General features: G+C 45.0%; 1 protein-coding gene across 2 annotated transcripts; it reads right to left on the bottom strand.

The window, feature by feature from the left end:
• Nucleotides 1-764: 764 nt before the first annotated feature.
• Nucleotides 765-9,585, bottom strand: MAPRE1 (microtubule associated protein RP/EB family member 1). Of its 2 annotated transcripts, none has more exons than XM_050907346.1 (7): nt 9,547-9,585; nt 8,565-8,688; nt 5,771-5,916; nt 4,191-4,395; nt 3,699-3,808; nt 2,855-3,007; nt 765-2,466 (listed from the first exon to the last, which is right to left on the bottom strand). In XM_050907346.1, exons 2-7 carry the CDS (start codon nt 8,683-8,685, stop codon nt 2,410-2,412), a joined length of 792 nt encoding a protein of 263 aa, XP_050763303.1. In that variant the 5' UTR covers nt 8,686-8,688; nt 9,547-9,585; the 3' UTR covers nt 765-2,409. The 2 variants fall into 2 exon arrangements, with proteins under 2 accessions (XP_050763303.1, XP_050763304.1); XM_050907347.1 differs by lacking the exon at nt 9,547-9,585 and adding an exon at nt 8,950-9,050.
• Nucleotides 9,586-10,958: the final 1,373 nt, after the last annotated feature.

The following is a 10,958-nucleotide window of genomic DNA, read 5'->3' as shown; positions in this document are numbered from 1 at the left end:
TAAAGAAGATTTTATGTGCATCAAAACCCCGGCTCTATGTCTGCACTTCTGTAGTCCAACAATACCAATACTGGTATTGTTTTGCAATACCAGTAGGCAATGCCAGCAACGCCTATTCTTTAGCATAAGGCATCCACAGAGCCCTTCGGGGGCAGGGAGGGTGTTCCCCAGCATGACAGAGAAGCCCCGCAGGGAACACTTCCAATTTCAAGATTAGATAGATCACATAAGCACTTCTCTGAAGATGCTGGTCTGTGCACACGTCTGCGACAGGAACATTTAAGCTCATCTATGAAACACACTTCAAATGAAACAAACCAACTAAGTTTACAGTCAATCTGCTCATAGGGTCTGGTGACAGATGCAGTTAACACCTTATTTGTTTATAACTAAATAACCAGTGTTTTAGCAGTTTTAAAACACTTTAAACACACTTAAAGTCATGTGACAGCATTCCTGATATACAGCCCCATTTTCACACCCTTAGAAGAAGGAAGCCAACAATACACTCCCATTTCATCCACTTGTGGGGGGGGGGGGGGGGGGGAAAATCACCAACCAAAACTCAAGCAATGGTTTCCCAAACCCAGCACACTCCGAGGAAAGTTTCAACATTACTGCTACTCAAGTTAGCAATGACTATAACTAGGACTGGAGAATGAAAGCTGATATTCCAGGTCCTGCAAGCTTCATCATGAAAACTATCACGCACTTTAGCCTTGCCTAATCGTATCTGAAAGCATGAGAGACTCCAGCAGACATCACACTCTTGAAATACAGAACTTTATTTAGAAACTGCTTAAAATAGAAAAACCCTGTCAAGAAAAATCCAAGTCAAATATGGTTTCTCGGTAAAATGGAGTTTTAGGGCAACAAAAGTCTAAAAGGCCACAAGAGAAATAGCACCACTGCAATTTTAAACAATGGCTAAATACTTGCATTTTTGGCATTCACTGAATTTGGGTTTTTCTCTGAATTTCACAAAGATTCATGCACTACACAACAATTACCATAAAATGCTCTCCTACACACATTTTAGGACAAGCTACCACCAGAAACAAATGAATACAAGCACAACAGGACTGATCAATCTCAGTAGTGAAGGGGGATCAGAAGTCTTGCAGGATCTTGCCAAACACAACAGTAATGAGGGGCATGATAGCAAAAAAAGGACAGTTAAGGAAAGTACTTTAAATATTAATATTTAAGTTAGTCTCAGTACTGTATTTTCTGCAATAACATTAGCTCTGTTAGCCAGCATCTTTTAGTTTTTACCCCAGAAGACTACTGAACTGGCAAGTATTATTATTAGATATGCCCTGGTTTGAAAGGAAAAATATAAAAAAAAAAGAGACAGAAAAATCATCACCCTCACGTGCTCAATTCACTTTCATTCTAAGATAGTTGCACAGTGCAAGTCCTGTTGCAACTATTGGATTTGATCAGCATTCCTCGGGATGGGAAAGAGAAAAGAACAAGTGAGAGACCAAAAAGTATACCAACAAAAATAAAGAGATACAGGACAAAGAGAAACAAGAACCAGGAAGGAAAATTACTTCTGAAGAACATTTTAGGCAGTAAGACTGGATGCCCTTTGCTTTTTTTGTTGTTTTGGTTTTTTGTTTTTCTTACAGAAAACACAGTACATTTTGGCAAAGTCATTAACCACAATGCCATAGAAAAAGGCTTTAGCACTCTTCAAGGTAATTTATGTGTCTCAGCTGTTCATACTCCCTCTAATCTTGTGACAGGCAACGTTAAGGCCTATTTCATCGAGAACTAATCACTTAGTAAGCAGCTTTACATAGGAATGGAGTTTTGTTTTAATAGCCCCTTTTGAGCACTTGCTGACAAAGTGAGATTGCCATGCAAGGCCTCTCAGACAGCAGTGAATGGAGTTAAACAAACGTCTACCCCAATATGAAGCACATAAATTCTCCTGTCACATTACTTCAATTTGGCATATGGAAGCATATTTTAAATACTCTTAAGGCATTTTATTATAATTTCTGTGCTGCAATTTCACATTAACTCAATCTTTCTGTGAGTCAGAGTCTTTAATTTCTCTACTACACACCACCTTAGATACAAAAAAGAGTCTTCCCACAAACCAGTGTTTTACCAGCAAACCATTCTGCAACAAGTTCCAAATATTCAGCCTCTTGCTCCCTAAATATACCACCTAGATGTGAATACTGCTCTGCTACAAAGTGAGAAAGAGCTCCTAACTCAAACCCACTGTAAAAAGTGAAACTTCCGCAAAGTGCACTTTAAGAAGAGGTACTTTTTTGCTTATGAAAAGAAACCAGTGAGTCCTCTAAGAATAAAGTGGAGTATTTTACAGTTAAGCACATGATCTGGGGCAAAGAATTCTGATGTTGCTGCTCTGCTGGTACAGTATGTGGTCTGTTAATACTCTTCTTGTTCCTCCTGCGGTGCTCCTTCGTCAGGTATCACAAAGCCTTCCTGAAGGGGAATAAAACAAGTGCTTTAATGAAGATCTGATGTCAAACCAGTTCCTGGCTACTCTGTATGCTTTTTTTTTCCCCCCCTTTTTACTTAGGATAGATACCCTTAAGTCACCATTTACAGTGTCAAGATATATTACCAGAAGAGTTATTTTCCTCATCTTTGATCTATTTGTTACATACTCTTCATAAAAGGCTAACCTTGTTTGCTGCCTGACTATAATTATGCTATCTCTTCCTTTATTACAGGAAAAAGCTAGGCCATAAACCTAAAGAAAAAAAAAAAAAAAAACACCAAGTGGAAATAGAGGGAGCCCTGGAAAGCAAACCAGCTTCCAATTACAAGGGGAGGAACTATGCAATACAATTTATAGCAGATTACTTACATCTGTGGCATAAAGAATTTCCACAATCCTCTGCAACACTGGATCATTCTCCCCTTCGTTCTCCTGGCAGATCAATTCAATGTTCCTCAATTTGCCAAAGTAGAAGTCTCTCTCCTTCTCCAGATCTTCAACAGTAAGTTTCAATACATTGATCTGCCAAAGGGCATCAATAACAATTTATCCACCAAAGAGAGAATTCAGTAGTATCTATTCAAAAGGCAGGGTCCCCGAAGTTCTCAGAAGGGCGTTAATACGCAAAGCACTTCAGAAATAACCAAGATGGGGGGGGAGGGGGACTGTGAGAGGAGGAAAAGGTCTGCTGCTCAAATTGTAATATTATTGCCACAGCAAACACCCAGTCCAACACATGCAATACCACTTGGAAATTCTAAAGGCTTATTACATGAAATAGGTAAAACGCTAACTGCCTGCAGTTTTCTTTGCTAACACATTCTTTCAAGACAACTCTCACACTGATGGCAGTTTTAGTTGTATTACATTCAGTATTTCAGTGAAGTAGCAGCTGCTCATAGCTCAGTTGGAATGCTGTGATAGCTGCAACACAGCTGTGGAAATACTTAAAAACAATGCTATGTGTGATATGACACATACTAGGTTTAAATGTCTGGGTGCTCATGTACTGCAGAAGGGGTTTCGCTTCTATCAGGAGAGCAAGACCATTATAACGAAGGCTTCCGATTAAGTCATCTCAGATGAGCTTACTAGATTCAGATCATTTTCTTCCATCTGCCTGACCCAGTCATTTCATGCTATTAAAAAAAAATATCTGCACATAAATCTGTAAAGCGCAGGTCAGCACACAGGGCCATTTTGGTCAACACACCTGCTCAATCAATCCTGCCGATTCATCGTCTCCTGCAGCCTTTTTGACCATTCCAGTACCAGCTTTCGGAGTTGCTGCGGTCCTCTGCGTAACAATGGGCCTCTGTGGGGCTGCAAGATTAATTCAGTGTTAGTTCCTCTCAGAACATCTTCCTTCCTCCTATAAAGGTACTATCCCCCTTCCAAACACGCTTAGGCATGTAAGAGTTTGAAGATATGTTCCTTCCTTCTTCTTGACTCCATGTGACACGTCCATGTTTTTCTGGCATGTGTTGGCACCAATCCTTGCCATTTTCTCTTTGAGAGAAGATTGTTCTTTCTGTAGCTCCCAGATAACTGGGTGCTACAGGATGACTCAGTGTTTGAAGCCTAGCATCTCTGAAACAAGATGCAAAATGCTATAATTTCATACACTGATTTTAAATAGAAACCCAGTCTTATTTTCCCCAGAGTTTTTAATGATCTAGATAATCCTTTTAACTATTTTCTCTACCTGCACTGCTAGAACTGAGAGATTTCTTGGGTTTGTTCACAACTGGAGCAACAAGGTTTGGTGCTACTGTCTCTTGGCCTTGTCGAGCAGCAACAGGATCATACTCCTTCCCATCATAGTTTGCATCAAAAAATTTTTTGAACCACTGAACAAATTCAAAGTTGTCCTGAAATTTTCCTTTCACTAGTTTGTCGACAGGAATTATCTGGAGGGGGGGAGAAAAAAAAAAAAAGTCAAATTAAGGGTAAATAACCTCCCTCTCTCTCTTTATATAAAGTTTTAAAATTGGTGCACTCAGAAGATATGCAAATGTAATTCTTTGTCCAGTCCAGAGAAAATCCTCCTTGAACATAACTGTATGTCAAATAGTAGGATTTTTGCTAATAATTAGAATTAAAAACAAATCATGCTTTCACTGTGAGGGTCCAAATAATTTTAAATAATTCTGCAGCAAGGTTTCTGCTACACCAAGTTTCCATACAAAACTTCTGTAAATTTGAAGCTGGCTCATCCAGGGCTAGCTTTCATGAATCTGAACTGCCGACCAATTTCATAGACCGGTAGCGCACAGAACTGCTACACGATCTAAACATCACCTTTTCAGTAGATTACAATTACAGTTTCTCTAGAATGAGGAGTATAACTGAAGATCATTAAAAGGATGCAGCAAATCGTCAAGTCTTGTCTGTAGGCCACGAGCTGAGAGTCCATGGCCTGGCAGGGGCCCGGAGCCACTGCCATTACCATTATGTGTGTGACCATTCGGCATTTGAAAGCATGACTGGCTGTCCAGTTCTGGACATACTGCACAAGCTACTTCGCCCAGGCAGGAGACCGACTGAGCGTGTGTTGAAGCTGCTAGCCAACACAGAATGAGGTGCCTTCTCAAAGAGAGGAAAAAGCTTTAACACAGAAATATTCTGCATCATACCAAACATGCTGTCAGTAACTATGACCTAGATAAAGCACCCTTCCATAAGCATAGCTATCATTTGATCTGAAAAAGTTTTTTTCGCAGATCTCATTTTCACTAGCTTAAAATTACATATTTTAATATTTGGAGGTTATTTAAAAGACGTGTAGATGTGGCGCTTAGGGACATGGTTTAGTGGTGGACTTGGCAGTGCTAGGTTAACGGTTGGACTCGATGATCTTAAAGGTCTTCCAACCTAAACGATTCTATGATTCTATATGCTTGGAAAGAGGAATTTGAAATCCTTAGGACTATCATACCAGTAGGTTATGGGAACATACCTGGTACAAAGATGGTTCAAACAGGAAGCTCAAGTAAACCTTATCTCATAGAAATTTCAGTATTAGTCTGTGCCACATGAGTTGCACAGAATTAAAATGGAAAAATTCATCTCATCATTAAGAACTGGAAACCCAACCTTAGCTGGAGTAAAGCAGATAGTGTCCTAAATCAAGTGAGGACCCCAATGCAAACCAAAACCAAAAGTTTTGAGATTTACAAACCAAAAGCAAACTCTGTTCCCAGATTTATTCAGCTCTAAATTTGAAAGTGCATTCCATCTACTTTGATATTAGGAGCACAGAGAATCAGTTACAACCCAGCTTACTTTGTCAACACCCATTCGTTTAAAACCTGCTTGTAGAACCTTGAAGTTTTGAATGTACTCATGTTCCAATTTTGCTTGAAACTTCACTTTCTTGAGTGCTACAGAACCTGGGAAGAGCATGTCCATAAACTGACAGTATGCAGCACCTGCCAAAAGAAAGAGAATACAAATCCTAGGATGAATCAAGTCAGCTCACTAGCCTACGTAAGTTACTTTGCAGTCAGATCAGCAAACTGACCTGACTCATTCCTCAGCCACACAATCGCTTAAAGGCAACAAAAGCAAGAAAACAGGAACCTTCAGTCTCCTTTTTTTGGTGCAGCACAGCTGTAAATAAGCTTAAGAGAGCTGCAGAACCAAACTTCTGGTCTCATGACTTGAACTCTTATGAAGAGCAGTCCTGCCTCCATAATTCCAAGAGAAAAAAAAATCCAGTGAGTAATTTGGCTTTCCTTTCTTCATGGATATCAGTACAGATCTGAGATGTTACACGTGTCTAACAGGCATGTAATCTCCTCTTATCAACACTAATAGAATTAAACTAGAAAAATGATTATTCTAAAAATTATATGTAATCATTATTAAAATAGTGATTTTACTACAAACAGACTTAAAAAAGTGACTTACTACAAACAGAACCTATACACAATTCAAGGTGCCCTCAAAGGTAAGAGGCCAAATTAAGCTGGATTATATTTAAATCGAGCCTTAATCAAAGAACTGAAATAAGATGGTGTTTCTATGAATTTTAAATCCTTCATGTCCTTCAATTCAGCTCTTACTGTAATAAGAGCAAAAGAGGGATTCAGTTCAGCCACAAAGAGCAGACAATCACCTCCAAAAAAATTAGCTTTTGTAGAATACATGCACCCAATAAAAACAGATATTTTTAAACTATATCCTCACTCTGCAGTGACGATATGCAGCTGTGTGCCACTGAAAATACAATCGCAACACTCTTGAGTGTTATTCCCCCCCCCCCCCAAGATCAATTAATTAAGTGCACACAGAGAGTAATGGAAACCTTAAGCTAAAACATCAAACAGCTACATGACAAGCTTTTGTGAGCTATCTGAAGGCCAAGAAGTAATACATCATGGTGTTGCCCTAAACGAGTCTATTCATCTCAGCCACAGGTAAGAGAAAGTCCTACATTGTTCACTTTCTATCTCCACTGCCTTTCAGTTCATGTGCTGAAGAACTCCAATGCCCAACTCAAAAACAGATGACTTGCCAGAAATCAGGCTTTTGCTAACTATTGGTAGTCTGAGCGATAAGCATGATAAAAAAAAGAGAGATCACAGCGTAAGCCAAAGGTCATCTTTTGTGCATTTATGCAACCTCAAATTGCTGCTGTCACTACTGCCCTTGCCAAAGGTAGCAAAGCAAGCTTGGAAACTCCTGTTTTCACATGACTATGACAGACAGCGAAAGCCACTTCCATACCTGCAGAGGCATGAAGCATTTTTGCAGACACAGGAAAGGGACATTACTCAGCACATACCACATCAACAGCTCTCAGTCTTTTCCTGAAAACAGGCGAGCTGAAACTCCGCGGAGCCAGCATTAATTATCCTCACTTCTTGAGACAGAGCTCTCACAGCATTCAAGACTCACACCAATTCCAAGCAAAACTTCTCAGCCGTATAAATCAACGCTGCACACGACAGGTTTTTTAACCTGCCTATCCAAAAGCAGACAATGCTTATCATTTCCCTTACGTCTGCGGTTGTAGATCTTTAGTTCCTTCACCCTTACAGTTTTTCTCCATCATCTCACTAGACAAAAGCCACTACAAATACCTGTCAAACGTCTATTGTAAGTCCCCTGCTTCTCTGTCATCTTTGTCAATGTTTCTTCCACAGACTCAGCCACAGGCTGTATTGACAGTCCCAAACTTATTTTAAACTTATTCCTCCTTTTATTCCACTTCCAATTTCCACATCTCCCATTTTGTGAGCAACACCTTATCTCAAACTCACTGTATGAGCTGCTCTTCCACTTTTCACCAAGTCCCTTTCACCTGCCTGTTGCAGTTATCCAAATCACCATCTTTTACCTAGGCTGCATTTTTAGCCTTGGGTTTTCTTCAGCTCTGACTCCATAGACTATTACCTTTTATTCGTTTCTACAAGCCTCCTCCCACACACACACACTCCTCCCTACGATGACACTCGACTCCATTTCGGTCCCACAACCACTTCCCCTTTTCTGCCTACAACTCGACCCGAGATTCAGCTGTGCTGAAGTCGGCTCAAGCCAAAGTAAGCTGGGGTGACACAGGCTGACGTGCTCCTTTACCACAAGGAGTTGTAAAGTCCTGAAGGTGAACCCGAGAGTCACCAGTATGCATCCCTCACACCGCTCCTTCTGCCCAACCTCCCAAACCTCCTACCAGTTCTCTTCCATAGGAAATCACATTTTTTTATGCTAGTTACTGCACTTGTAAGACTTACTCTACCCATCAAGACTAAATGCTTAATTCCTCTTCGAAAACATCCTCTCCTAAGAGTCTTTTCTTCACATTAATCCCCATTCCTTCTTATTGCATCTATGCTGCAGTGAGTCAGAAGAATATGCCTTTTCATTATGCTTACATTATTAACAACCATTTCACTAAAACTCTAACCATAGCCAGATTATAACGCTGACCACGGATCTGTTCATGCCAGGAATTAAGCCAACAGCACGGCTACAGAGGGCCAGCACAGACGGCTCACGCGGTGCAGCTGTACCTCTACAGAACGAGGGTGCACATCAAATTTGGAATCCCCCTCACGCTGAGCCCCCTTACCTGAGCATAGCTGCTCAATCTTTGTCAGCGTCAGTTGCAGAGACTCATTGATCCACGCGAGCATGTCATGTCGACTCAAGTTATCGCTGGTCACTGAAGTAGAATACACATTAACTGCCATTTTCTGAAAGACAGAACCAGAGGCGTAAGTACCACAAATGTTAACGCTGCATGTTTTCATCGCTTGTGTTAAGACGCGCTCACTAGGCTGCAGCGGAGGCGCTTCCTTTTGAGCCTTCATGACACAACACCCGAGCGTGACACGATGCACGGGAAACGCGACGGAGCTGTCTGCTACTAACAGCTGGGAGGACCTTATTTCATCACAACTGCAAAGGACACGGTTACGTGCTTTCCGAAGAAAAATTAACACCGGGGCACTCACATGGAAACGCCGATGGAAGGAATCACAGCTGCGGCAAGTTATTCATCCCTCTCATCCACGCCAACCGAGCACGGCAGGAATACTTCCTGGTCGACCACGGTATCTCTCCAGGGAGAAATACCAAGCGGCCGGTCCCCGCCCAGCCCCGCCGGCACAAAGCGGAGCCGCCGCGCTCGCTGCCCGGCCGCAGAGCCCCGGTGCAGCTGCCGCCGGGCAGGGCCGAGCCGGGCCGGGCCGGGCCGTGCCGCACGCCCCCGCCGCGGGTGGGGCACGGCCCGCGCCCCCCTCCCGCCCCGTCCCCTCCCCCGCCGCCACCGCCGCGCCTTCCCACCACCGCCACAGCGGGCGCGGCGCTCCGCTCCGCTCCGCTCCGCCGCCGCCTCCCGCCGGGGACCCCGCGGCACTCCGCGCCCGCGGAGGGGCGCGCCCGGGGCAGGCGCGGCCCGGCCCTGCAGGCCTCACGCCGGTCTCCTCACAGCCCGCCGGGCGCCAGCCCGCCCCGCCCGGCCGCTCCCCGAGCCCGGGCCCGCCTCCCCGCCCGCCCGCCGGCCACCCGCGGCCCCGCCGCCGCCTCAGCGCCGCGGCCCGGCCCGTTACCTGCCCCGCTCTCGCCCCGTCTCCTCCGCGTTCAAACCGGCCCCGCCCGCCTGCCCGGGACCACGTCACTCGCACGCTACGCGCTTGCGTCACGCGCGCGTCACGGCCGTTGCCGCGAGCGCCGCTCGTCGGCTCGGGACCGGGCAAGCCGCGCAGGGAGAGGCGAGGGAGGGGGCGGGGGGGGGGGAGGCATGCGGTTGCTAGGGGGCGGGGAAACCCGCCGCGTTGCTACGGCGAGGCTCCGCCCACCCCGCCCGCGGGCTCGCCTGCGATTGGCGGTGCCGCTAGCCCCGCCCACATGCATGGCATCCCGCGTGCCGGCGGCATCTCTCATGCCTCCGGCCCGAGGACCCGCGGTGGCGACGGGGCCGCACCGGGCTGCACCGGGCCCGGGCCCGACCCCGACCCCGACCCCGGCCCCGGCCCCGGCCCCCGCCGCAGCCAGGCCGGGCCCGGCTGCCTTGGTGTCAGGCGTCTGATTTCCCCGGGGGCCGCTGTGGCAGCGGGGGAAGGAGCAGCCCAGCTCATCTCCCGTGCAACTCGTCCCTCTGTAACACCCCCTTCATTTTCACACGATGAATTTACCAAATGAGGACTGTCCGGTCATACAGAAATACTGATTTTTAATTAGACGGCCACGAATGGTAAACTGTTGACATGGATCCCCTTTCCCTCCCACACGAAAATCGGTAAAACTGCGTGGACAAGGCACAGTTTCGAGTTCTCGCGCTCCCGCTACAAAAAGCACGTGAAATGTGTTCAACAAAACGATACACTTCTTTTATTTTTAAAAGATTGTATAAAAACCCGCAAGACTTTCAACATCAAAAATCCTTAACCTAAAAAAATAGCACCAGGTAGAGTTAGAAACCTTTAAAAAGTATTAAAAAGGCATTTCTGAAATCTACCTCTCCTTACAACGTTTTTACAAACACATAATAAAAGGCAGCTCTTACAGGGAAAAATATTTCAAGGAAGACTTGTCTACTACAATTCTTATCAAGTAAGCTTAATGCCAAGACAATTCTCATTCCTCTTTTATCTTTGTTTACTTTCCCCAAGTCCTTTTTTTTCCCTCATCCATTTATTTTGCTTTTGATCAGATAGGAAAGGATGCAAGATTGGGAGTACGAAATTAGAGATGCCACGGAGTGGAGGTTACGTGTTAGCCCAGTTTGGAAAAATAAAAACCATCAGAGGATCCCAAGGCAGAGGATGGATGGCCGTCACCCCCGAGGCCCCGCATCAGGCTCCGTACGGGGACTGCGGCTGGGGCTGGGCGAAGGAATTAGTGTTGTGACTCGGGTCCAGGCTGGGCATAAGGATCGGAGGTTGGCCAAGGGTCCAAAACCAGCTGGCGCAGCGGCGGCAACGCCGGGCTTCCCGAACACCTCCAGCACCCGCAGAACCCA

This window comes from Gymnogyps californianus, chromosome 17 (genome assembly GCF_018139145.2).
Source record: "Gymnogyps californianus isolate 813 chromosome 17, ASM1813914v2, whole genome shotgun sequence".
In the NCBI taxonomy this organism is placed as follows: domain Eukaryota; kingdom Metazoa; phylum Chordata; class Aves; order Accipitriformes; family Cathartidae; genus Gymnogyps; species Gymnogyps californianus.
This window is presented reverse-complemented; position numbering and strand designations above follow the sequence as displayed.

Bases quoted from the DNA above. Each gene is read 5' to 3' on its own strand.
- MAPRE1 (XM_050907346.1), bottom strand. From the start codon at position 8,685: ATGGCAGTTAATGTGTATTCTACTTCAGTGACCAGCGATAACTTGAGT. The intron at 4,396-5,770 runs GTAAGCTGGGTT...CCCCCCCTCCAG, and splicing joins AACGAATGGGTGTTGACAAA to ATAATTCCTGTCGACAAACT. The intron at 3,809-4,190 runs GTAGAGAAAATA...TTAATCTTGCAG, and splicing joins TCTCAGTTCTAGCAGTGCAG to CCCCACAGAGGCCCATTGTT.